General features: G+C 38.6%; 1 protein-coding gene across 3 annotated transcripts in view; it reads right to left on the bottom strand.

The window, feature by feature from the left end:
* SH3KBP1 (SH3 domain containing kinase binding protein 1) overlaps nucleotides 1–26,760 on the bottom strand; it is a 231,594-nt gene that overhangs the window by 18,285 nt on the left and 186,549 nt on the right. For 2 of the 3 annotated variants that reach the window (XM_074158570.1, XM_074158585.1), the window contains 4 exons: nucleotides 15,173–15,274; nucleotides 11,143–11,194; nucleotides 6,427–6,507; nucleotides 4,190–4,352 (listed from right to left, as the gene is read on the bottom strand). In XM_074158570.1, coding sequence (XP_074014671.1) covers nucleotides 4,190–4,352; nucleotides 6,427–6,507; nucleotides 11,143–11,194; nucleotides 15,173–15,274 — 398 coding nt within the window. Of the gene's footprint in view, nucleotides 1–4,189; nucleotides 4,353–6,426; nucleotides 6,508–11,142; nucleotides 11,195–15,163; nucleotides 15,275–26,760 lie in introns of all 3 variants that reach the window. The other variant, XM_074158578.1, reaches the window with a different exon arrangement.

The following is a 26,760-nucleotide window of genomic DNA, read 5'->3' as shown; positions in this document are numbered from 1 at the left end:
GCAGATGTGCATTTCTATGAACAGCAATAATTAGCCATTGACAGTAAAATACATAGCGAGCTCCTGAATCTCGTTGATTTTTTCATTTGTGTCTGCTTTTGATGCCATAAGATGATGACAGATGGCCTGAACCTCAACTCATGGCAGCAGTTTATGAGCAATACACAAAGCGGCTGGAAATGCTATTTCAGACTTCAGGAAGGCTGTGATAAAGAGCCTGAAAATTTGTGTTAAAAACCAGAGGAAGTCACAGATTAAGTGAACATACATCCAGTTAGACACTGTGGTAGGGTGACAAGTATTCTAAGAACTAATAGACAGATCACCAGTTTATGACCTGAAAAACAAACTAGTCCTACGCAGCTCTCAATATGGCAAGCAGTCTGCGCCATGAAGGAAACAGAAGAAATTTAACACATTCCTAGAAAAATTTATTAATTGGCAAGATGATTAATAGGGGTGTTTTCCAAGTGATCTATTTGATAATTAGTTGTCTTATCTTTTGGTCTTTAACTTTCTTTCAAAAATTGCTTATATATTTGTAAATCTATAAGAAGTAACATAGTTTCTTGGCTGACAGGGCAATGAGCATCTGACTGCATACTCTGTTTTGCACACATATATTTGCCAGAAAACTGAGAGCACCATGTGAGTCGGAAGCGCTCTAGGAAATGTGTGACTACGGTTTTGGAGGAGATTCTTAGGATGGGTGTGATTCAGGGATGAAAGTCACAACATTTACCATTTGACTATAAGAGATACCAAGATATATGACATCAACCCCACAAAAAAACCTAGCTTTGTTGTCGAAAGAATCAGTGAGCTTATTATGCCAATTTACACCCATACTGTTGTGAAAGGAGTGGAGCCGTGCCTTCTCGGTCACAGCATCTCCCTCCCTCTGCTCATGCCCATGTAGATAGGCTGTCAGTTTGACCAGACAAATTATCAGCCTGAAAGAAACCCCACACTAATAGAAATCCCCCTGCAAACTGATTAATTGCCATCTGGAGCAGCTCCCTGACCCATATGGCTGAATGACTGTACAAATGCTGGTGCTAACATAAGGGAGGCTGTGGGAATGGGCTGCCAGGAGAGGGAACCTGGCCCTGTTAGCAGGAGCATGGATACAGATTGGTTTAGACTGACTGTAAAAACGCCCTTCCTGTAGGTCTTTATGGCTTGCCTACTCCAGAGAATTGACTTATCGGTAAATGGCATAATCAAAGGTAGGTCTAAATAAGCTGTGAAGCCTTTGGAGCAAATTGACAGCTATTTTCTGTCCCACATGGTTTTTGTCTCTCCTATTACCCTTGAAGCCCTAACCTGCCTCCAAGGAAGGAGGATTATATTTAAATGGAAAAACAGTCATCACCACAAAAAGTAAGCGAGATGCATAAGATGCAAGCCACTTAGAACATTAAAAAACCCTCCTCTGCTCAGCAGCTGCCATGGAAATCTTGTGAGACTCACTTTGTAACTACAGCAATTTTTGCCCTTAGGATCATGTACTGGTTTTGGCTGGGACCGAGTTAACTTTCTTTATAGCAGCCTGAATGGTGCTATGTTTTGGATTTGTGATGAAAAGAGTGTTGATTACACAGGGGTGTTTTGGTTATTGCCGACCAGCGCTTACACAGTATCAAGGCATTCTCTGTTTCTCACACTGACCCAGCAGTGAGCAGGCTGGGGGTGCACAAGAAGCTGGGAGGAAGGACAGGCAGGACAGCTGACCGTAGCTGACCAAAGGGATATCCCATGTCATACAAGGTTGTGCTCAGCCATAAAAGCTGGGGGAAGAAGGAGGAAGAGGGGGACGTTCAGAGTTACGGCATTTGTCTTCCCAAGTCACCACTACACATGATGAAGCCCGGCTTTCCTGGGGAAGGCTGAACACATGAAGCAGTGAATGAACTCCCTATTTTGCTTTGCTTACACACGCAGCACTTCCTTTATCTGTTTAACTGTCTTTACTAAACCCATGTGTTTTCTCACTTTTGCCCTTCTGATTGTCACCCCCACCCCACTGCGGGGGAGTGAGCAAGTGGGTGAGTGGGGCTGAGCTGCCCACCAGGGTTAAACTGCGACAGGTCAGCAAAAATTCTGCTCGTTCAATTTTTATTTGAATTGCTTTAGGTTTTTCAGATTCTGGAAATGGATACCAGCAGGTCTTAAAAATATTTATTATCTCATTAAACTGAACTGGTTTAAAAACAAAACACCTTTACTGAAGTGACTGCTTCCATTTGAAGTTTCACATTTCTTAATTATTCAAGTAATTCAAAGTCTATTCCATGGATTATTTCATTATGTGAACTTTCTGCTTTCTTCCTAGAAGACATACTTACAAGTTAGATCTTACCAGGCAGAACAGCTATATGAGATAAATCCATTAATTTGAATTAGCTGATAAAGAAACTCATAGGGAAACTGCTAGTGTTCTGATCATCAACATGCATCATCATCACCTTAAAAACACCTTTCTTTCTAAGTTGTAACCTAACTACTATTACAAGTAAAATTCTTTCAAATATAATGGTATCGGATAAAAAGAGAGGCATTTTTTTCTGTGTTATTCATAGCAGAGTTTGGACAATTAAGAACATAACAGGGTTACTGTTTAGATCCTCTTTTTCACTTTGTTAACATAAAAACTGAAATACCTTTAAAAATGCATGGTTTATTTATGCAATTTTTGACTTAGAAAAAAGGAAAACAGAAGAGCAATAAAACACCCCTTCACAACTCTAAATATGTAAAATATTTATAATATGTTTACAATATTCCAGGCAAAGGATAGAGCAAAAGAATAGCTACCCTGTTGCATGCCTAGCCAGTCAACAGAACACTGGGGTATGTATTGGTCTTGCCAAGAAGACATCATTTAGCTAAATCTAAAGGTCATAGCAAATACTTGCTTTTCCAAGCACGCCCAAGTGATCAGCAGGTGTGGACTATATTTTGGAACAACAGGGCAAGCATGTTCAAAGCCAAGAAGGTCAAAATAAGCTGTGGCAATAGCACCTGGATGGAGAGTAAGTTCTCAGAGATGCACAGCCAAAGCACTTCAGTAAGATGAAACTGGCAGCACAAGGCAGGCATGTTTTTTTTTTTATTTTATGTATGTCAAATTTCACACTGAGAGCATTTGTTTCATGAAACATATGGAGGAGTGAGGAGAATCAATGTTTAGGATTTCTATTTTATTCCACTCTACCCTATACTCCATTCTGGTATTTAATTCACCATTAGTATACTTGAACTCCAGTAGTTCAATGGAAGATAATTTTTCTAACAGTACATTAGTAAAATTATTTCTATGCCTATATTCTAGCTGCAAGATGTGCAGCTTGCCTGTTTTAGGCAACTGCTTTTTTTTCTGGTTTTCACCTATTTCTATCCACTATGCATAAATGAAGTCTATAGCGCATAATCTGTGTGTCGATGACTAATGTAGCCATTTAGATTTGATTAGGACTACAGACGAGGCCTTTGATTTCTGCAACCTCTGCGGTTCCAAGTGCTAGCAGAGATTAAACGGAGTTGTGTTGGAAAGTCCCATTTCTCAGTTCTCCTCAAAGGCTGTAACCACCTCTGATAAAGAGCATCATGTAACTATAGAATAACAACCAACATTAGAGCATAAATACTTGACAGCAGTATTCTGCAGTGGCACCAGCTTAAAGAACCTTCTATGAAGACAAGTGTTTTGCTAAAAATGGATCTAAAATGATCAAAGTAAACAGACTGAAACCAAGCTGGCAGTATTTGAAATGTGCATCGTTTAATGCTGTTCCTCAGTATAATCCAAGCTTTTGCACTGACTTAGTGCCCCAGCTAAGCTAGAGAAATTTGAGCTAAACTGAGAAAGTCAACATCAGCTCAACATACTGATACAGATATTTACCACATATTCTGCACTGGAAACTGTGATGTTGCGGTTAACAGTGTGTTCATCAGTAGAAATTAATTAGTAATGAACAGTCTAAGACTGTTAATCTTGAGAAGATAGTTATGATCCAGCCGGATGACTAGAAGGCTTTTCTTTTTTCTTTTTTTTTTTTTTTTTTTGTTCTTCAAATACAGTTTACCATGAAATAAATTGTGACATTAACTGTAAAATCTAAGTTCTTCAAATGTGTGTTTTTTCCACTAAGCCCAAAAGCACTGGACAGAGGAGAAACAATACCTTGTATGAGTAACAGGCACAACTGGTCTTTCTGGTCTTCTGGGAGGCAAGGTACCAGGTCTATTCACAGAGGTTGCTTTGGGTGGCCGAGGTTTCTTCGGAGGTATAGCAGGAACTGAAGGCTTCTGCAAGTCTAACTGTTTTTGCTCTCTCTCTGATCTTTCTTTAAATCAATTATTTCCAGAAAAAAGAACACGGATAATATTAAGTGGAATTCATTTGCACTTACAAGTCTACAATTAAACAAGAAATCTGTGTACAAAGAAAAAGCTTATCTCCTTTCCACTTCAGTTCTAAATCATTCTTTATTTGAAATAACATGTTTACCACTAATCAGTTTTTTGCCCTGTCTGACTGCTCTGCCTGTAGTTCCTCATGGCTGATATACGTGTGCAGTGTCTGAATGGAAATGCTGTTTTTTATTTTAGTAATTTACCGATTTCTGAGTGTAAAAAATAAGAATGGCAAAAAATTACATACCACATGGAACAATTTCCCATGAGCACAACTTATACCAAATTCTAATATGAAACAATATTAAGTTAGAAGGTCACAAAAATAATTATGCTGGATGTTCTTAACATCTCTTGAACAAACAGAGAAATACCATTTCTGGGGGAAAAAAAAGTGTGTTTCAAGTGAACTACAATTAAATGAAAATACAAGCATTAAAATTTAGCAGTTTGGCAGGATGTAAACCCCTTGGAAAAATCAGACCTTTTATTTAGGTTTTTAAGCACAGACATATATGCTGAATTTTTCAGCTTGCCAACGAAAAACTGGATCATTTGCAGAATTGATTATGTGTAGTTAGGAAGTGCCACCATACTAATATCCAAAGCCAAACATGCAGTGCTTGTGAGTATGTAAAGTACAATAAATATGAATAACTCCTGTAAATAATATGCTCTAAATTCATAATACAGAACAAAGATGTAAACACATTTGCCACACCATAGGAAACCTGATTCTTCTTAAAGAAAGGACAAAACTCTCAAAGGGATCAAAGTTTTGCTCTTTGTATCCTACTATGTCAACACTCCGCTTCCCTTGACAACACTGTCTATAATATGTCATGAATATTATACCTCTGTATACATGTAAGAGGTATTGTGAATGTTACAGGCTTAATGAGTTCTAAATTTCAGTCTGAGAGGATCTTGGAATTCACCGGAATTATTCACTAGAAACACAATTCCTATTTGGAATAGTCCAGTAAGTGACTGTTGACCCTTTTTCAGTACACTTTTAGTTGATGCAATCATTGGGACCCCTGTAACATTGAAGCTTTTCCAGCTTATTGTGTAATTTTTGCACAGTTGCTCCTATGACAATTTATACTGCGCCAGTATCTAAAAATCTAAACTATGTATGAGGGATGGGCTAGGCAGTACCAATACACAGTGTAAGAACATCCCTGCGCCATCCCTGTTGCTGCTAAATGACACATTTAGTCATGTGCATACACGTGTCTTTTAAAAGACTGCAAGTTAAAATACTTAAAAGTTAAGAAATCCCATAAACAAACTTGTCTCTACAACCTAATGGTCCACTTAAACGTATGAAATTTGACCCCATCTTCAATTAGAGAATTGATGTAACTATTTTCCCTGAACTATTCAGAATGCACAATGAACACAATGAAACCATTAACGGTTTAATTTGCTCGTCACTGCTCTGTGTGGTACTGTGCCCCATTTCTTGCAATCTTCAAACGTGGCTTTGAAGACAGAATTTTTTCATTTCTTCACAGGCTTACCTATGACTTTTGTGACTATAATAATAGGGTGATTCATAAGCATTAATGACTATATCTTCACAAAGTCCCTCTGTGATGCAGGAAAACCACCAACTCTGCTTTTAACTAGAGAGTGTATAGATGTTAAGAAAAAAGTACATGCTAACCTGCACTATCTTACTTGATCAAGGACCTGGGTTTTACTGGGCACAGAGCTTTAGACAGCATTTTATGTATTGAGAGTATATCTCCCCTTGACTTCAGTTGAGGCTGCAATTATGTAACAGCTCTGCATTGGTCCAATTGAATACCCTGAATTTAGCCCCAAAGCAACAATGATATCCTTTCCAAAACGCATATCATCAGAGATCTATCAGAGTGGGAAATAAGCATCCAAATAATATACTTAATGAAAACAGGGACTGGAAAATGAGGATGTGCATCGGTTTCATTTCCCCTGTCTCTCTGCAGAGAGCAGGCAGGAAAGCACATTTCATACCTTTCTCTTCTGTTCGATTAGGAAGACATTCTGGCCTTTCAGGAGGCACCTTTTTGATTTCAAGCTTTCGATCTGTGGTACCTGTCAAAAAAAAGGAAAATTTGGCATTTTGAACAAGCCAACAAACCAGCATATATGGCCACTTAAAATTTAATTCTGCAATTTCTTGGGCTTTTTGCATTCTCCAATTTGAAAATGTCTTGCTAAAACTGAACATAAATCTAGTTTCAAGGAAGTTGTGGACGCACCATCCCTGAAATTGTTCAGGGCCAGGCTGGATGGGGCTTTGAGCAACCTGCTCTAGTGGAAGATGAGCAGGCAATGTGCACTTGCAGCCCAGAAGGCCAATCGCATCCTGGGCTGCATCAAGAGATGTGTTGCCAGCAGATCCAGAGAAGTGATTCTGCCACTTTACACTGCTCTGGTGAGACCTCACCTGGAGTACTGTGTGCAGGTCTGGAGCCCTCAATATAAGAAGGACATGGACCTGATAGAGAGGGTCCAGAGGAGGGCCACGAAAATGATCAGGGGGTTGGAGCACCTCTGCTACGAGGACAGGCTGAGGGAGCTGGGGTTGTTCAGCCTGGAGAAGAGGAGGCTCCGGGGAGACCTAATAGAGGCCTTCCAGTACCTGAAGGGGGCCTACAGGAAGGCTGGAGACAGTCTGTTTACAAAGGCCGGCAATGACAGAACAAGGGGTAATGGCTTTAAACTGGAAAAAAGCAGATTTAGATTAGACATTAGGAATAAGTTCTTTACCATGAGGGTGGTGGAGCACTGGAATAGGTTGCCCAGGGAGGTGGTTGAGGCCCCTTCCCTGGAGACATTCAAGGTGAGGCTCGACGAGGCCCTGGGCAACCTGGTCTAGTTGGGGGTGTCCCCGCTGACTGCAGGGTGGGTCGGACTAGATGACCTTTGAAGGTCCCTTCTGGCCCAGATGATTCTATGATTCTATGTACCTGCCCATGGCGGGGGGGGTTGCAACTAGATGATCTTTAAGGTGCCCTCCAACCCAAACCATTGTATGATTTGCCTATACCATAATGAAAAAAAAAAGCAATTGGGCATTTATTTTTTCACAGTCAAGTTCACAGCTTCCAAAACATGCACCTCAAAAGAACAGGCACTTTTGGATCATTCTGTGAAAAAAAAAATAAAATTCAGTAACTACAGATTTTTAAATGGGGACATATCCTTTACCACTGTAGACATACTTAACTGAAGACCAATTCAACAGTGCGAAGAATCATTAGGAATAAATCAATTAATTGGGCATGTCTGCCAAGAGAAATATAGACAAATGTACAGGGCTTATTTTACATTAGGTTAAGCTCCCCCTCTTTTTCACCTCTAGTACTAGCTGTTCACTTCCACATATTAGAAGGATGAGAACAGTAGTACTGACAGCATTCTGCATGACTATTTTAATTGACAGCTTTTGGCCTGGAGGTGTAAGCTTCTGCCACCTTCCGCCTCTGTACTAGAGACCCTGACATACTGACTTCTGTTGCTACAAGGAATATGGGAACTTGTGGCACCAGCAACGGGAAGATTTTGCAAAAATTTCCTGGCACATGCACGATGCATCCCCTTTATTATAAGAAATGCTTTACTGGATATTGGCTTCACTGCATTGGCTAACTACTAGGTGCTAATGCCGTTTCAACTTAGTCATGTTGAAAACCGCTTTAGGTAACACTATTAGTATTTCAATAAAAATTACAATAGATGACATCCAAGAAAAGCAGAGGAGGCAGGGCATGGAACACAAGGCAATTTTTTTGCTTCAATCTATTCTATTATATGCAGTTCTCAAGCACATTTACATTTTCTGAATGTGCTGTTGCAACTCTCTTCTGCAGCTGGTTCCTAGAAATCAGTATTCATCAGTGCAAATTGCTCATCGGTAGTGATCACTGGCCATTGTTTCTTTATATAACAGTACTGTTGGACAGGCAACACTTGTATCACTTATCATGTCAATAAATAATACTGAATTGCCATTCCACAGTTGGATTCGATGAACTTAAGGGTCTTTTCCAACCTAAATGATTCTATGATTCTATGAAAAATACTTCACCCCTGAGAGAAGAAACTGTTGCTAGAAACAGCCTTTGTAAACACAAGTTATGTAAAGCACGTCAACATATTGATAATCTTGCACATACTAGTGTGTTCAAGAAAAAAGAGACACAAGTCTATATACCTAATTACAGTAAGATTAACAGTCATCATTAACACACAGAGGGACACTCTCAGGCCATGTCTAAAACAATGAACCTACAAACACTTTGGATATCTCAGGCTCAGGTGTGCTCCCTACTTGGGTTGTGACCCTCAAATTAACCGTGATCCTGCCTTAGCTGCCAGGAGAAGGTGACCTGCAAGGAAGTTCTGGTGAACTCTGTACCAGCTCCCAAAGGGACTCAACACAGTATTCCCTCCCACCAGTCTGGATGCAGTTGTATTGCTTATCCCAGCTACCCACTGAAATCCCTACTGCTTTTCAATGACTACGTAATGGACTCGTGCTTCTAACTTTGGTTCTCCAGTTTTCATCTTACTTTGTAAAGTAGCCCAGCACAGGCAGCCCTGGCAGTATACTGCTGTGCAGAATTCGGAAATAAAGCCAAACTTCCTGCTATACTATAATACAAACTAGACATCTCCTTTACATATGTACCGCTTGTACTATAAAGACCAATTCTAATTCTCTGCATCAGAAGATATTGGTATCTGATTATTTTGCCTGCAACTGACAGTTCTCAATTTAATTATCACACTATGAATGGTTAAATATAAAGAAACTTTACTGGAAATTGTTACCTTCTATCAACAGTAAGTCCTGATGTAGGGATGTGGTAAAATACAGTGTTAGCAAGTGATAACCGGAAAAAGTAGAGGATGCCAGGATGATCATAAACATGATTTTCACCTCTAAATAGATATCAGAAGAAACTCTTGTGCATAATCAGACAGGACTTGTCAAAGACGGAGTATGAAAACAAAGAACGGCAAGAGCCTTGGCTTTGCCACAGGCTTAGGTGGCCTTAATCAAATTGTCTGCCTCCTTTATGCATCCATTTTCCTGCTGAAAATGGGCACATCATCCCGCTGACATGGCTAAGGCATTGGATGCAAACAGATATAAACATATTAGAAGTATTATTATCTCATTAGTAGAAATTGAAAGAAACATAATTTTTTATGGAGCTTTACCGAACCATGTGTTAGGTAGTCACTAAGACATCTTTAGTATGCAACCACCGCTAGGTGGCAAAGTTATACTGTTCTCTCTGAACGCTTACTGATCTTAAAATCAAATCTGTGTTTTTAGGAGTCTCAAGACAGAGTGAAGAATAAACCACGGGTGTCAATAAGCAAACTAAATATTTATAGTCATGAATCTGTAGTCAAAGAACTGCTTGACAAATTCAAACTAGTTAAATTATAGCCTATTGATTCACAGTAAATTGTACACTGGTGTAACTTGTTCTTCTATTGATAGATCAAGACTGTAGGAGAGGGAAATTTAGTTTCTAAAGCACTGAAAGCTGGAACAGACCACAGCAACAAGAAAAATAATCTAGCTAGATTGGACGTGTTCATTTTGTTTTTCTAAAGTGGTGGGGGAAGCAGCAGTGCTGCTGCGGAATTTTAACAAACCAACTGGAGTTAAGGGATTAAAGAATTCCAGCCATAGTTATGTTTCCACCACAACTGCAATACACATGAAAACTCTGAAAGCATCCCATGCCTCGTGACTTGTGACTTTACATGAATGGAACAGGAATTTGGTTTCTGAGGTCAGAACTATCAAGTGTGTAGATACTTTAACTGTTTCTAAGTTTCATGGAAAAAAATAAATCATGCAGGCACTTCTGAACATTTGTATTGAGAGTTCATTTTCAAACTACAAATAAAAGTGGTTTCAGCTCTCAGTATTTATACACAATTCAGTGTATACGTTTAGTTTGGAACATATTCCAAAACCAGCTTTGCTAGCACTCATCCGTTTGGAAAACATAATCAGCCCCTTAATTCACTTGCAACACCATTATCTACATAACCAGATTCAGGATAACTCTTTTTAGTTTTATACTATATACATATACATATATAGCACATATAAAAGGGTATAAAAGTATTGAAAACCAAGCACCTAACTATGTTATTGAACCTGGTGACAGCCAGACAGCTCCAGCAATGATGCAGATCTGTAAGATTTAGAATGCAACTCAGATGGGGCCACTGTATTACAGCCAAGTTATCTGACACTATCTTATAGATATGCAAAAAACTCTTTATCTGTAGAACAAATCAGATCTGTAGGTGTAAAGCGAATGCCATTTCCTCCTGCAGGTATTAGTAGACTTCAACATATTTGGTCTATACAGAAAGACAGTCGCACAATCAACTTCAGTCAAGGAACAGAACTGGAGAACTTCTAAAAACTAAAGTATCACACCCATTCCAAATTAACATGCTTAAGGGGCAAAACACATTATTTTAAAATTGTGCAGATAGTTGCCTGCAATACATTTAAAGAGCACAGCACAGTCTTCTAGGGTTATCATCTTTTTGCAATTTGATTCTGATTTACTAGTTGTTGTCTAGTCACCTCCTGTTTATCAATATTGATACAGATGAATTGTACATATTTGAATACATTTAATTTAGACTGACATGTGGTGTACAATATCAGCTGCACCTTACCTGATCCTTGTTTGATGACAGGAGCTGATGGAGGTGGTGGTTTTTTCGGTCTCTAAAATTTAATAACAGAAGAAAACAAACTGCTTCAAAATGCCTGTAAATCTCATTCATACAAACGCTGGAGTTAATCATACATTGCTTAACATTAATAATTACAAGACTTGAGACTACAGATCTGTCACATATTTCCCTTGAAATAATGTCATTAAAATAAGTTTGAAGAGAGAAAATAGCATTGACAAATAAAATGACATTTTTCTACTTTTGCAACTGAAATGTCCTGCTGAGGGGAAAATAAAAATCCAGTTTATGTGCCTTCTTAAGATTAGAGAAAGACATGACCTTTGGTTTACTGAAGAAACCTATTTATTTAAAATTTAATCTTGCAAATATTCCAACCCATTTTGGAAAACCAAACACAAAAAAAAACCAGATAGATGTGGCAAAGCCTGAAATGGTTGTTTTTTTAGACTCATAGATGGGGTAAAAATGCAGAACACAGAAAATGCTGCAAAGGTTACATTTTATTCATTCACTATAATACATTTAAAGCTCCAGCTGTGAAAGACAGTTATCAGAGTTTTAGACGTTGGTGAAATGAAATAAATTGTTCCCACCAATCTGTACTTTCTACTTTTGCCTTCTCTGTTATGACCATTTTCCTAATAGATCTGTAATGGTATGGCTGAGATACATTACCACCAGATCAGCGACAGAACTGCTTCTCTTCACCTGCAAGCTACGGGAGGAGTGGTTTTTCTTCTGTGTTGATGTGTGTATACGCACACACAGCATACTGGCATTCACCATATATATCTTGGAATTAATACAAAAACAAATGGAGCACCATGCCAGATCAAATGACATACCTTAACTCTCACTCTTTAAAAAAAAAAAAATATCAAAATTATTGAGAATAAAGTCTAAGTAAAAAAATAATAATTGTTTTCTTCATATGTCCACCATTTTTTTTCTGAGAAGGAGCTTATTTCCTTTACTGCAGATTGATCACAATCACTGTCACTACATTGCTGGCTATGCAACAATGTATATTGTCTTGCAGAACCACCTATAAGATGGTGTTTCCAGATATGCATAACTTTGCCAAACTTCAACCAACCATTTAGGTTGATATTTTTTATCAAATGCATGTTGATTTTTCCCCCTATTATTTTCTTTATATCTGCCAAATGGCTCACCTACTTTCAAGAAAGATCAATTGTCTTGCTCACTTGCAGTTCAGCCTCTGCCCTAGAACTCTCAAGTCTCAGTCTGAATGTTGACAAGGGAGCAGGTTTTCCGTGAAGGCTGAGCCATTGCCACTCACCCTTCCCGGGGATGTCTCTCAAATCTAGCAAATGTATTCATCTATGGGGAAAAAACATTACCTGTTTTGCACAGACTGAATAAGCCTAACAGCTCAAATCTCCAAAGTTACCACCTGGCAAGCCTCAGGTTTCTCCTACCACCTTATCCTAACCAGATCATCTCCTGTCATCAACCTGTGGCCAAGAACTCAGGAGCTCAGAATGATCTTCTCTAGCCTGCCTGCTGCGGGCCATCAACCACAAACAGTGGGTCCCTCATACTCACAGAAACACTTCTGCAAGAATTTAGGCAACATGGTTCAAGGTCTAAATGCAGAATAGTGCAGAAAAATGTGGAAAGGAAAGAAGACAGGGACAATGAATGTCTTGTGATAGCAGCTAGGGGTTTGGTTGATAGCAGCTGCAGGGTGAAGAAGTTGGTGCTGAGGATCCGACAGCACAATATACACATTTGGGTTTTTATTCTGGAGTGGTGTGGGCCTGATCCCATTGACTGATCCATAGGTCAGCAGCTGGAATATATGAGGTACACTCCTTTAGCACATCTTTTGGCTTAGTTCTCATCTGAAAGGAGTCTAGTTCATGTCCCCTGAGACTTGTTTTCAAGGCAAATCAAAGCACAGTAACTGCAAATGGACAAGTGAGAGATTCACTACAAATTCCACTTTTTAGATTAAAACTAAAACACTAATGTAGGTAAACACAAAGGAGAAATGATCCTATGGTTCATCAGACAAAGAAGCTGACGAGGGAAATACATTGTTTCAAAAAGGCAGACAAAGATCAGAAAGGAGGTAGAGTGAAGGAGCCTTAAGACTGCTGAGGGAAACATGGAGAAGCAAGGAGGAATTACAAGGGTCTGTGGCTAGATGAGATAACCGAGAAGATGACAGAGTAGAAGTGAAGCCAATAGAAAGGAAACCAGGATTGGTTGGACAAGAAAAGAATGAAACTAGAGAGCAGGGACAAAGAGCGAGGTGGGAGAGGAAAACAAGCTGGCTAAAGAAATTGGGTGTAGCGACAGAAAGTAAATCCAGATGGTGATTTAGACTCAGGTAGCAAGCTCAGGGGAAAATCCTGTAATTGAGACCACTTGAGAGGTGGAGACTGGAACTAGGCATTGAATAAAAAAGGCCTGGGACAGATAGCCATGTCTGGAGAAGAATCAGGATTGGAAAACTGGGGACTGAACAAGGAGACAGGAAAAGATCCCAAGCTTTTGTTCAACAAGCAGAAGAACTACTGCAACAAATACTTTCAGACCATGGGATGGAATCCAAGCTTTCTGGATCACATCAGAAAATACCTGATAAAACCACTGAAAAACTATCCATTTCCTTCCCTTTTAGCATTGATTCAAAGACAGACAGTCCATAGTCCTACCAGTTACTTACTCATGTGGCCAGATCTGTGCCATTTTAAAAATTAATAAAATTTTATTCTCCACATTAACAGCAACCTAGCTGCAATTTCTAAATGTCTGAATATTTAATTTATTCTACAAGTTATATTCATCATACTCTAAAGAAAAAAACACCTGAAGATATATAATTTATAAGTTCAAAAAGACTGAATAAATTTCACCACAAAAAAAAGTGGATAAGAGAAAAGATTTTTTTCTTCTATAATAGGCTCACTATGTCTTAAGGTTTATGATTTCTGCCTCTTCTGGAAATCACCTTCTTTTATTACTAGGCCTAAAGCCAGGATATCCAGTCTGCTATGGAATTGCGTTTTCATCTCCCATGGTTTTTGCTGCTCTTCTACCTTCATTTTCAATAATTATCGTGTTAGCTTCTGTGAGTTGTTTAATAGTTCTTTTATTAAGCTTTCCAAGTTATTTAATTTTTGCCTCCGGCACCCAATTTTATTACCAAAGATTGAAGCTCAGTGCCAGTAAGTCTCAGTTTTATCACAGAAGGCTTACGCTGTCACTGTGAAATACTCATCAAAAGCCTGATTGCAAGCTCGGAATATCCCACTGATGACTGAAAAGGTTACTAAAAATGGAATGGGCTTTTGGGGGAAGTAATCCATTACTTTTTTCCAGGAAGATGCAGGATTTCTAAATATTGTTTGGCAAATAACAATGTCATCACTTTCAAATAAATAGAAGCTGAAAAAGCTTCTGCATAGATTTTATAGCTTCTTTTTTAATAATTCTGACAGAAGTAAAGAAATATGTCTCTGAGATACCAAAAGCTCACTGTTGTCTTTCAAATTTCACAGTTTAAAATTTCATCCTTTTCATTCTGGAAGAGTGTTTGACTGCTGGCAATCAGGATGCAGGTGGTACACTAACTTTTCATATTCCACCACAAAAACAATGGAGAAAAGTTAACAGTTCTGGTGATCATTGCATCACCTGACTCAGCAAATTACCCTGGTACCTCCAGTTCCTCTCTCTCTCTCAAATTTAGGATGCAGGACAGAGGGCTTTTAGAGGAACGTAGTGGAGGTGGACTGACTGAATAGGCCAATCAAACCCTTCAGAGAAACTCCATAATACGACCTTAAGTGCCACATGTTCTCTCCATAGATGCTTTGTAACCCAGAAATTTGTTTTCTTTAATTTTTTTTATTGTTGTTGTTATTAAGTTAGAAGTAGAACTTTGTGAAAATAACATATCTGAAAGAGAATTTCTTTCAACTCCACTTTCATTCTGTATTCTAACGTGAAAATGAAGGAATACATTGCTTACCTCTTTTTCAAAATCAGAAGGGAGAAGCTTGACAAAGTTATCTGGAAACACTCCTCGTCTGCCATTGAGTTCTCCTTCCCACCAACCCACATCAATGCAATCCTACAAAATAGTAAAATAAAATGAAAACCACAATGTGCTTGTGTGCTCAACAGATATGTGTGCTGAAGTGCTCTTTTGCATAATGTCCTGCCTTTTTGCTAGAATATGACAATTTATTGGAGTGCCAGGTTAACAGGGTAATCTACCAGATAAAAACTTCAGTAATCACCCCGCATTACGTTATTACATGGAGCAGCTAGGAAAGAACACTAAACATGCTGTAAGAGCTCAAGAGCTTGACTGTGTCTAAAGCAAAACACTATTTCACCATTTGATCTATTAAACCAGTAAGCATTTTGAGCATGTATGATACTACTTCCCTCTGACTTCATTTTCCAGAAAGACAATAACTTAATTAAAGATCATATATCCCAGGAGGTAAAAAAGCTCCTTTATTTCCCATACTTTCAAGAAAATCTTGACACATTAGAATTACTTCTGAGATTATTAAATATCATCACAGTCCAATTAAGAAGGCATTATACACCTGATCAATATCAAGCATCACCTTTTTCTGCAGTATTTTTGAGCAGCACAATGCAGTGTGCCTAGCAAAACAACGTACACCTAAATGCTCGCAATAAGTGAACTAGTGTATCAGTGAGTCTAAATGATGAAAAAAACAATACAACTATTTTGGTAATGAATAATACTAGTAACTGAAGCCACAACCATATTAGAGAAGGTTGAAATTGTTCTTTGAGTCCTGGATGTCAAACTCCACATTTACTTATTTTTGCATTTGCTAAAGAGAACACGTCCAGTTGAGATTTTCCACATTCTTCTTCTCTGAAAGCCATAGCTGAACAAATTCAGCTGTTTTCCAAAGCACAATTATGGGAAAGTCACCCATCACATGCTTAATCTTAATACCGTTTCAGCCAGTTTTAGCAGTTGGCTTAGCACCAGGCTGGCCAACCTTTCTACCCTCTTGAGCAGTAGTCCAAAATCTTCATGTGGCTCAGAGCCATGCAATAAATATGACAGACCTGAGACATGAGGGAAACCGAAATCCCACAAACAGTGCATGGGTTGGACATCACAAAAACTTGCCAGGGATCCCCCCCATTCTATGAGAGCCATGGTTAAACAGGCTTGGGTTTACAGCTGGGATCGCACATCATCTGGCAACATCAGCCTTAAGCAATCACTGCGGCATCACTGCTGCCACAGCTACAGATCTGGACTGACCAAACTGTCTGCACCTGCCAGGTATACCCAGCTGCCCTGGTACCAGAGCCACACTGGAAATGCTCAAGAGTTCAACATGTTGGATGTTCCTATTCTAACATTTCTAATCCAAGTCTGTGGAAACTCTCCCGGATTTCATGAAGTACTTCCACTTTTTAAAAAGTCACATTTCAGCACTGTTCAGAAAAGATCAGTTGAAATTCAGCAGCTGAGTTCTCTGAATACTTGGTAGCACTCATGTAGGTCTAACAGTTCTAGCTTGGGACATGGTCACTTTTCCAGGTCATCCTGCGGTGTGGATTCTCCATCGCTTACTGCTGCAGAAACTGAGTGGTTCTTTCCCTGCAAAGACTCTATCTGGGCTGTGGAAAAAACCATGATAATGTACAGAGCTTGCTCATTGCAATCACCCATCTCTTCTTGCTTTTCAGTAAAATGAGAGAGAGAGAAAAAGCTGTGCATCTGGAACACCAGAATACAGGGACAAACAGGAAGAGAGGGGTATGGATATTATAAAAGTAGACAAGACCAGGCAGGTAGTTTAGGAAAAAACAAGAGGCAACAACATGCACTAAATAATTACATAGGTTTTCACAGAGAACAAAGCTAAAAAGATTGGACAGAAGTAAACAAAACAGGCCAAATTCTACAAGCTTCATATATTCTGTGAGGCAACATCTATCCAGAAACAGCACTGGATCAAGGCATCCAGAATCTTAACATCCTTGTGGTGTCAGAAAATAGTCTGAAAAACACCAAGTGGAAGTGCATATCTTAACACTGTTTATCTATATAATTTGTGAAGTCATACCTGTTGAGCAGTACATGTAAAAGCTCTAGGGTTAAAAATGTCACACGCTCAAATCAGTCACTGTTGTAGCCATTCATATAGGGGAACACAATGTTAAACATTCATTAAAAGACAGATCTGATTTTTTTTTCAAGGTTAGTATCCAAAATGAGCACAGACTTTAAAATATAGCCACTCTGATCTTCAGTTCATCATCTGCCTAGGAACAATCATAGCATGCCCTCCCTCACAATTTAGAAAAGTTTTGAAGATAAATGTTTACAAATCATGCACACACTACAATAGTACAAAGGGGGAAAAAGTAAAAAAAAAAAACAAAGTCTTTATTTGTCTAGAAGTAAACAGCAGTTTAAATAGGGAAGAGGATCTACCTGAAAAGATCTGAAAGCGAACGGGCAATAAGAGGTTGCGTAATAACGCACGTATGCAGAATGCTCTCACTGTTACATTTCCATGAAATCATTTGTTTCACCTGCTACAGGGATGACAGAAGAATGCAAGTTAACTTAATGTGGTACACTTAATACCAAGAGAAGTCTTAAAAATATTGTTCACAATGACTGTGCTTGTTGGGTTTTTTCTGTAAGTTATAATGCAAAAACATTGCATGATATTTGAGAGAAAACAGACTAGCATTAAAGAACATCATTGCTTTTATGAGGTTTTTTGCAAGGGGGGTGGGGAGGATTTTTCTGTGCTAGGCTTTTTGTTTAGCGCATTAAGTCCATCTCATCTCCTGAGAGAGTATGTGCTAACTAAATATGCAAGCTAAATCGCCTGATTTCTTGCATCATGTTCGTTTCAGGCATGTATTCCTTCATATCTCGATACTCTGATGTAATGTGTTCCTAAGCTACAAATTCAGGCACTGAACAATCCTTTCATTCTTCTTCTGGTCATTTTCTCTCATGCTCAATCTGTGTTTTTCTCCTGCACTCTCCCTTTCCTTTAGCAGGGTGGCCTTCACCAATGACATTTACCTTTTCTAGACCTTCCTGGGAGTTATTTAGGAGATGTTTTCCGGTTCTGTTAGACTGTAAAGCCTTTGTTTGGAAGCCGGGCTGATCCTTGACTAGTTGATGGTTTCAAAATATCTGCTGAGGGAACACAGGGCTCCATGCAGGACCGATATAATCAGCAAGTCATGCATGGTACGGGCAGGCACTGTGCAGGGTTTTACTCTTACGGCAGAGCCAGCACCCCTCGTTCCTGATGTGAAGGCACCCTCCCACTTGGCTCTCTCTACTTGCGCAGCCTAGTAATCAGTGCACTCAACTGTTCTATCACATGGCGTGTTTTATAATGTCCTCCACCCCCTATGCTGCTAATCTGAAATTGCCAAAACATTTATGACCCAATTTAGATTTTGAAAAATATTAAGAATAATTCAAGCTTCCAGAGACGAAAAGCTTGTGCTTCAACTGATAGCACAGCTTAGTGCTAGCTAATAATCCTGACTAAACAACACACAACATCACATATACTCTTTTTAGGTCGAATGCTTTTTTATGCTCTTAGGAAACACAAATCTTACTCCTGCTTCTTCATTTTATTAACACACATTAATTTTGTATTCAATGCTTTTTTTAAAGCTCATTTGTTTTCATGAAGATGCTGTTCATGTCACACGTTCATTAATCCCGAGCAGCTGCAGGTTTGCTTTTTCTCCTCTCCAGCTTAATGCTCAGGCTTTTGCAGCCAATCACCACACAGGATTTTCATACAGTAAATAAGTCTTTAGGCAGTTTCTCTTTAATTTTCTCATTTACTTTGTTTGCCAGAGGAGGCTTCTGTGTCACTGAGCAAAAGGATAGAAGGCGATCTCAAAAATTAAAAGCTACAGATGAGATCTGGTGAAGAATGTCAGTGGTGGTGCCCTCCTGTACCCACAACTGCAGGCTCGCTGTGCCTCAGCAACCTCTGGAAGCCCATGTACGATGCTGGCAGCAGGTACATCTTCATCACAAGACCGTACACCGATACCTGAGTTACAGCTGCACAAGCTGCCTCAAGTACTAACAAATGACATAACTATGAAGTGCAATCAGAGAAATGTGATTAAAACCTTGTGGCTGCCTGTGAACACTGAGCAAAAGCTACTCCAATACCTCTAGATCCCCATCAGCCATGCAATCCTAATCAGAGTATTTTTTCAATATATCTCCATGAGTTCAAGGTTGGCAGATTTTATACAAAAGCTCCATGTTATCCTGCCAGACTCATAACAATGTAAACAGACAAAAATCAGATGCTGAAATATCCCAAAAGTTCTAAGAAAAAACGTATTCCATTTACTAAAAATGCATCTTAGTTTAATTTAAGAAAAAAAAGGAAAACAAAAGATTTACAAAACTGACACAGCAAAAAAAGTAGAAATTGTGTTTGACAGATACCAGAGATCATGCAAATTAGGTGGTAGCTGGGACAACATTTAGCTACTGTAAAAATCAGCTCCTACCAAAGCTTGACTCAGAGACTATACTCAAGTACTCATTGCAGTGACAGTGCAATCAAATACCTTAGAGAAATCCACTGCTGCTTCACATTGCCAAGCCTCTTTTCATTGTTCAGGCAGAGGCAGATTCATGAAACAGAAAACAAAAATCTAGATGGAAATTTTAGCACTTTCTCATTGAAACACAAATCTTGGTTTTATCCTCATTTCCACAGAAGCAGTTTTGTTCCAAAATTTTGTCTCTGAAGAATTATAATTCAAATTACTCTTTAGAGAATGAAGTAAAGGGAGGGAGGAGAGGCAAAATGTAAGAAGGACTGAAAAACTTTTCTATGGCAGAATCAACATCCATTCCAATTCCAAGCTCAGCAGATCCTGAATAAGTGATAATAAACTCAATACATTGGATTTACTAGCAACATTCATTTTGTGGTAAGTATTAGGGTAAAGAACTGGACAAAATATAGTGATGAGAAAGACAGAGGTGTAGAGGAATTTTTGAGAAGGATTTTTAAAGCTTTATGAGAAATAAATATTACACAATATATAAGGTACTAAAACATCAACCTAAGCTGGAATACTTATGTGAGTCAGAAAAGTCAGAGGAAAGGGTAAACGTGGGAGAAATGGCAACTACCAGAACACCAGAATACAACTAGCTTTTGTCAACATGTTGCCAACAAATTTAAGAGTATACACAGGTGAACTAAAAACTACCAGTCCTCTTCTTGACATGAAGAATAGGAGGGGAAAATATCCTTCATGTGATTAGAATTGAGACATGCAAGCTGTGAAGAAAATTGTAAGAAGGAATCACCTGCAGAAAACAGACTGTTTTTTGCAGAAGGGAATATTAAAACAACAGAAAAGAAGAAAACAAAATAGAAACCCAAAACCAATGATAAGATAAGAAAGACAAGAACAGCTCCACTCTGAAACTTAATTCTATGGTGACTAAAAGAGTAGCGGTGGAGGAGGGGGAACAGAGAGACATGCAAGACTAGAGAGACCAGACAAAAGCTGTGCAAAGGCATTTTAATATACAAGCAAAGGAAGTTTCTATTTGGAGCACTAGATTTTTCATACTGTTACTGAACGCAAGTGAAATGTAAGTAGGACTGCCAGCATAAGATCACATCCTAGTCTCCTTTTAGCAACTGCAGTGATCCTGTAGCTACTCTCATACTGGCTATGAAAAGCCAAAAAGCGCTAGAGTCATGCTTCCTGCTCTTCTGGTGCAAGAATCATGACATTGCTTGGTCTCTTACGCACACAGTATCCTTATATTAACAGTTTTGCTTAGAAGCAAAAACTACTGCTCTTGTATTAAAACAAGCACCATGCTGTTCCTTCCCTCAGTCCTCTCAATCCAACTGTAAAAAAGCAGAAGCCGGTGGAGGTTGAACAAAAAGCCCCAGCATAAGGCACCTTCTATTACATAGTCTTACAAATACTCCACTCACTGCACAGAAGCAGCTGTACCCAGACAGACGCTACTGACAAGATGCTAGCTCTAGTCGTCAGCCCAGCCCGAGAACACAAACTTCCCTTCAGTCAAACACCTTGAACTGCTTCAGCAAAGTTTTCCATTTATTTTAGGGGCAAGGCTGTTTCCTGCCTCTTCCTCCAAAGCAGCCAGACCTTCAAGGCAGCACCCGCTCCCTCGTCTCTTGCTACATTTGGAAGGATTGACCATTTCAGGGAGTGCCACAGCCTCATGTTCATCTCTCCCCCTTCCAACTTATCTTCCCCCCCTTCCTAGCAAAGGGGAAAGATTTTGGTGGTAAGAGCAAATGAAAGGTCTTTCCTACTACCCAAGGTCCCAAAACAAAGTAACAAGCTATGCATTCATTTTCTCTCCAATGCACAACTGTAACTGCAGCTGTGTAAACCCTTGAAGAAATAAATCTGAAAAAGGATGATCTTTTCATCTGCAAATAGGACTTCTGCTTTTCTGAGGGAGCAGATCACTGCACAGGCTGGGCCTCTGAATGTACTACTACTTTGTAATGCTCCTAAAATATGAAGCCATGGCTTAGACATCAATATGTAACTACTCAATTTTCAGCTTTTCTGATTAAAGTTTTTGATATAGAAACATGTAATAATACAGACTTCATCATTATAGCTAGGACAGAAAGCAATGCCAAGAACAAGAACAAGCAGGTCTTCAGAAAAGGTAGCTGCAAAGCACATACTGTGGTATGCATACTTTTGGAGTGTTCAAATCAGTTTTCTGCTATGCAAGGAGATGTACAGAAGCCTTCTAAAACACTGGCCTATGAAAATTATCTTTTGAACTTAAGATTTATAGATTACTAAGCTTAAAATATACAATTGGCAAGCTAAATATACAAAGTAAAAATTCAGACTATTCAGAGTATTGAGAGACTAACAGTGCAGGGTTTGAATAAGTGACATTTTCATGGTAGGATACCACAGTTTTGCAGAAATTTCCACTAGAATACATAGTTCTTTGCATAATTAAAAAAAAAAAAATCCCAGCAGTTGTATTCATCAAATGTCTGTTTTCCTTCTGCCCTTGTAAAGTTTGTTCTCATCAAGAAGAACGTTGAGCTGGTAAACTCTCATTATTCAGAAAGCCATGAATACCTTTTACACTTGTCCCGAGAGCTTTCATGTGTCAGCTCTGCTATGCTGGCAGCTGCACATTATGTTATTACTACCCTCATTGTAAGCACCTCTCTAGCAGTCTTTCCGCAACTGATAGCCAACCTTGTAATTTAAAGAAAACAAACCATCTTTAATATGAACAAATGCATCTATAGCACTTATCAAGACATCATCCCTACATGCAGAGATATATGTAATACATAAAGGCTACTGAATTTGAGGATTAAAGGCCTCATAGAAAGACAAATCTGAAGGACAAGAACTCCGCCATTCAGCCCACCACAGAGCACCCATGGGGCAGAGCTGCTGACTGCCTCTGGGCTCAGCTGCAGCGCTGGGGCTAAGAGGTCCCAACTCTCACAAATGCTGGAGAATGCCACAGGACAGGCTCTGTGATTTTTAAAGTTGTGTGCGACATCACTGGGAAAACTCAACAACGTGCAGGGAAATGTCTACTTTTTTTTTCACCCTGTTAATGAATATATAAAATATATAAATATTTGTGGAAAATTTTCAGCGAAAACAAGTGTCAAAGATCAGCATTACTCTGATAACTTTGAACTGAACTAAACAAAACCTGACCTCACACCGCATCAGATCTTCATTAATACAACTTTGTCCTTTGGGGAAAGCAACAAAATCATGTTAAAGCTGTGTAAGAAAAGCAGCTTAATAATATTCAAGAATGTTTCTTTAAAATTTCTTACAACATTCAGTATCATGACGTATCTTTCCCAAAATCCAACTTTATTTTAAAAGTTAGAAAATAATTGCTTTTAGAGTCTTCATAAATTCTCGTAAAACTTGGTAAAATACCTATGAATGAAGGAGAACATCTCTCCAGAGGCTTACATTACACCCACCTTGTGCTACCTAAGACTGTATTCAAAATGATCAACCTTTAATAAACTCATTTAATGGGATTGAGACCTTACAGTATAGTGCAAAATTTGTTAAATACTTTTGAAGAAAATGGCTATGATTTAAAGCATCTGGTTAGTAATCAAGTACTCAGCAGAAACATAATTTTAAAATCTGGCAATAAGGCAGAAAGAATCTCTCAACAACTACCTAATCCAAGATCATTTAAATAAAAGAGACAGTCCAATAGACAAAAAATTAGTCTTCTGAGACAGTTCTGGATAATACCCATTTTATGAAATACTGGAAGAAAAGCATGAGAGGAAACCTCCCAGTCTGGGTCTGTTTGGCCCTTAACCTGGGGATTGATCCTGCTCAGGTCCACAGCCTATGTCCCAAAAATCCCAAATCCTGCATGGATCCTTCCCAGCTCCTGTCAGCTCTCATGCCCAAACCTTAGGGAGTCTTATATCTGATAACACCAGTGGCATCTTTTAAAGCTTAGAAAGTCAAACAAATACATTTTTCTTTATCCATAAGCTCCAAAGCTCTACTAAGAATTTACCACGTCATCATTGCATGGAAGAAAATGGGAGAGACTATCAGAAATTAGACATTATTTCAGCTGTCATTACATTACTCTTTCCAGACAATGTTTTTTTACTGGAAGGCACAAGAAGAAGATATCACTCCAAAAGACATAGCATTCAAGAATCAGCCCAAGTTATTGGGCCCTGAAAAAAAGAAACTGGTGGAGAACAATGAATGACCTGCAACACCCAGGACGTTAGTTTAGAGGACCTAGCAGACCAATATATTTTGTTTGTTAATCTGTTTCAGGCATAATCTAAGCTTTGCCTTTAAACTCTGTGAGTAAATAGTTTAATCAGTAATGAAGCTGAAATGCTTTCAAGAAATATTTGTGCAAACAGGAAAAATTACATTGCTCATTGAACAAAACAATCTCTTTTGGGGATTCATTTCACTTGCAATGTTCAGTCAGCAGAATATCGTGAAGAAATAAATATGTTACACGTCATAAAACCCTAGCACTCCAATACTCAAATTAAAACTAAATTAGCCGACACAAACATGAGAAGTGGTGCTAGTAACAGACATAATTTACGTCTCTGATAAGCCAAGATAAAATATTTACATAATTAATTTTTTTTTGTATTTAGAAAGATTATAAAAACATAGAACAAAACATTTGAAGGATTATTTAATGCTATTACTTCTTACATCACAGACATCTTAGGACCAGGGTCCTAATTACAATTACTAATTACTTGGCACTATATGAGCATTTTTACTTTCCCTTTAAATAGCTCTCCTTACTCTGAAAAGGGTGGACTTCAGATAATACCATCAAACCAGCAGGTGAACCCAGCATTCAGGATAAAAGAAAGGATGAAGCTAAGCAGTGAGCCTAAAGCCCATATTGTGAGCAATAATCACAGTTTTCCAGACACCTCAGCATTTCAGTGATATCTTTTGTAAGCACAGGGCAGAGAAAAATTCCTTTCCTTTTTTATCTTAAAATATGTCACCATTTTAGATTAGCTTGGCTGTATTAAACATACTTACAAAGAAACCTAACTCTTTTCAAATGATGCAAATCTTCAAGCATTGCATGCATGGGGGATCCTGCCACTTCACCTACATAGCTTGGCATGAACTTCCATTTGTCAAAATTCAAATTTGTGACTTCCCAGGAATAATAGAATCCTTTCCTCTGAAGGCACTGCTGTAGCACTGCAATCAGTGATAACAAGAACAGGAAAAGAGAACTTCAGTGTATACTTAAAAAAAATAAAAATATTATAAATATACTAACTAGAAGGGCATTCAAGTGCTGGCTGCTCCCCTCTCCCCTGTACTAATTTCAGGCTTCACAGTTTATTTAAGTGCTGAGCTCAAATATTAGTGTTTCAGTAATGTTTCTAAAGATACCAGTGAAATGTAGGCTGCACTCGGTACCTTATTAAACATATTGTCGGGCTTTCTCTCTACACAGACCTTACTTAAAGCCCCATTGCTAATCACATCAGCCAAGAAATGCTGCAAGATACGAGTTAAGTGTTAAAAATTTATTTATAAACATTTAAAAGTCTTGGACAAGAACAAGGTTCAGACAAGAAGAAAAACAGGAAGACAATTGCTCACAGTCTGTTTTCTCTATAACTTACTAAATATATCAAATCATTTTAGAAAATGAACATATTTATTTATTCACAAGTGTCCCCACAAGTTTTATATAACTGCTTCATATCACTCATATAAGGAAATACTCATGCTTCTACTCAATGACACAAGTTTTACCCTATGCACTTGCCACAGACATTAGCAGCATGTCAAAAGGGTCTTGTTCTGCAGGACCTCTTGTTCTCCAGTTATCATCCTGCATGGCATCATGGTTTGAAACCCAGCAAAAATCCAAACCTTCTTATTCCCATTAGGTCAAAACCTTCAGAGGGATGTTTCAGGTCAGGGAAAAGTGACCCTACCACTAAACCAGTCCCTTGGCAGGCTGCAGGGGGAATCCTGCTCCTCAGATCACCCTTTCCTACTCACATGCCCCTGCATGTCCTGTGGCCAAGGCTGCCAGATGCAAGGCAAGAGGGAAGGAGCAGAAGCATCCCTTTCAGCAGCCACCTACCATCAATCATGTAAGAGTGCACCCCCAGCATGCACCCTTTGTGAAATAATTTCTTGTATGAAATCAGCAGCTTCGGTATGAGCAGGTTTCTCAATCAGCTAAGGAGGCAGGAGGTCTTGGGGGAAAAGCTGGCGCTGAGCACAGCGTAGGGAGCAAGGAACACAGAAAGCAGATTAGGTATGGCTATTAGGTCTGCTGAAAGATGTGCTGAATAATTCATGGTTATCTCAGGAGAGAAAAGGGCATGCACTGAGATACTTTATGGTATTGTTCTCTCTAAGGGAAACACCTATTTATTTCTAAAGGCAAGCAGTTAGTGCCTTTATTGCTTACATGCTATTCTTTAAACAGAAAACATCATAAATGATTTCTTAAACTTATCATAAAAGATTTCTTAAAGCTGGACATTATTTTATGTTTACTTACTATATTCCTTTCAGTTTCTGTATGCAAGATTGTTGCATAAGTTACAAATGCTCAAAATATCTTGTATTAAAACCCCAAATAGGGGTATCTGTGTGAGCAAATATTTAGCGTCAACAAAAATCCACTGTGTTGCTCTGACAGAAAGACATTTTTACATTTCATTAAACCAGATTGTATTTTCCCCTGCATAACCTAATTTTTTTGTATTGTTATATTAGTAAACTCATTTTTAAAAATGTGATAAAAGCTTTTAGCTGTCAACCAAGGAAAAACAAAATTACCTGAATGACTATCATGAAATATGACTAACTTCTTCCCTTCTTTTGAAAGAGACAACCTTATGCCACCCTACTTCTTCTTTGAAAAATTATGTTTTCTTCGCCAATTAGCTTTATATTTAATGATCTCAAATATTATTGTGCTTTTTTTACCTATAGAGTAGAAAATAT

The sequence above is a fragment of the Numenius arquata genome, chromosome 1, assembly GCF_964106895.1.
Source record: "Numenius arquata chromosome 1, bNumArq3.hap1.1, whole genome shotgun sequence".
Taxonomy (NCBI): domain Eukaryota; kingdom Metazoa; phylum Chordata; class Aves; order Charadriiformes; family Scolopacidae; genus Numenius; species Numenius arquata.
The sequence above is the reverse complement of the archived record's forward strand: the minus strand, read 5'-3'. Positions and strand labels throughout refer to the sequence as shown.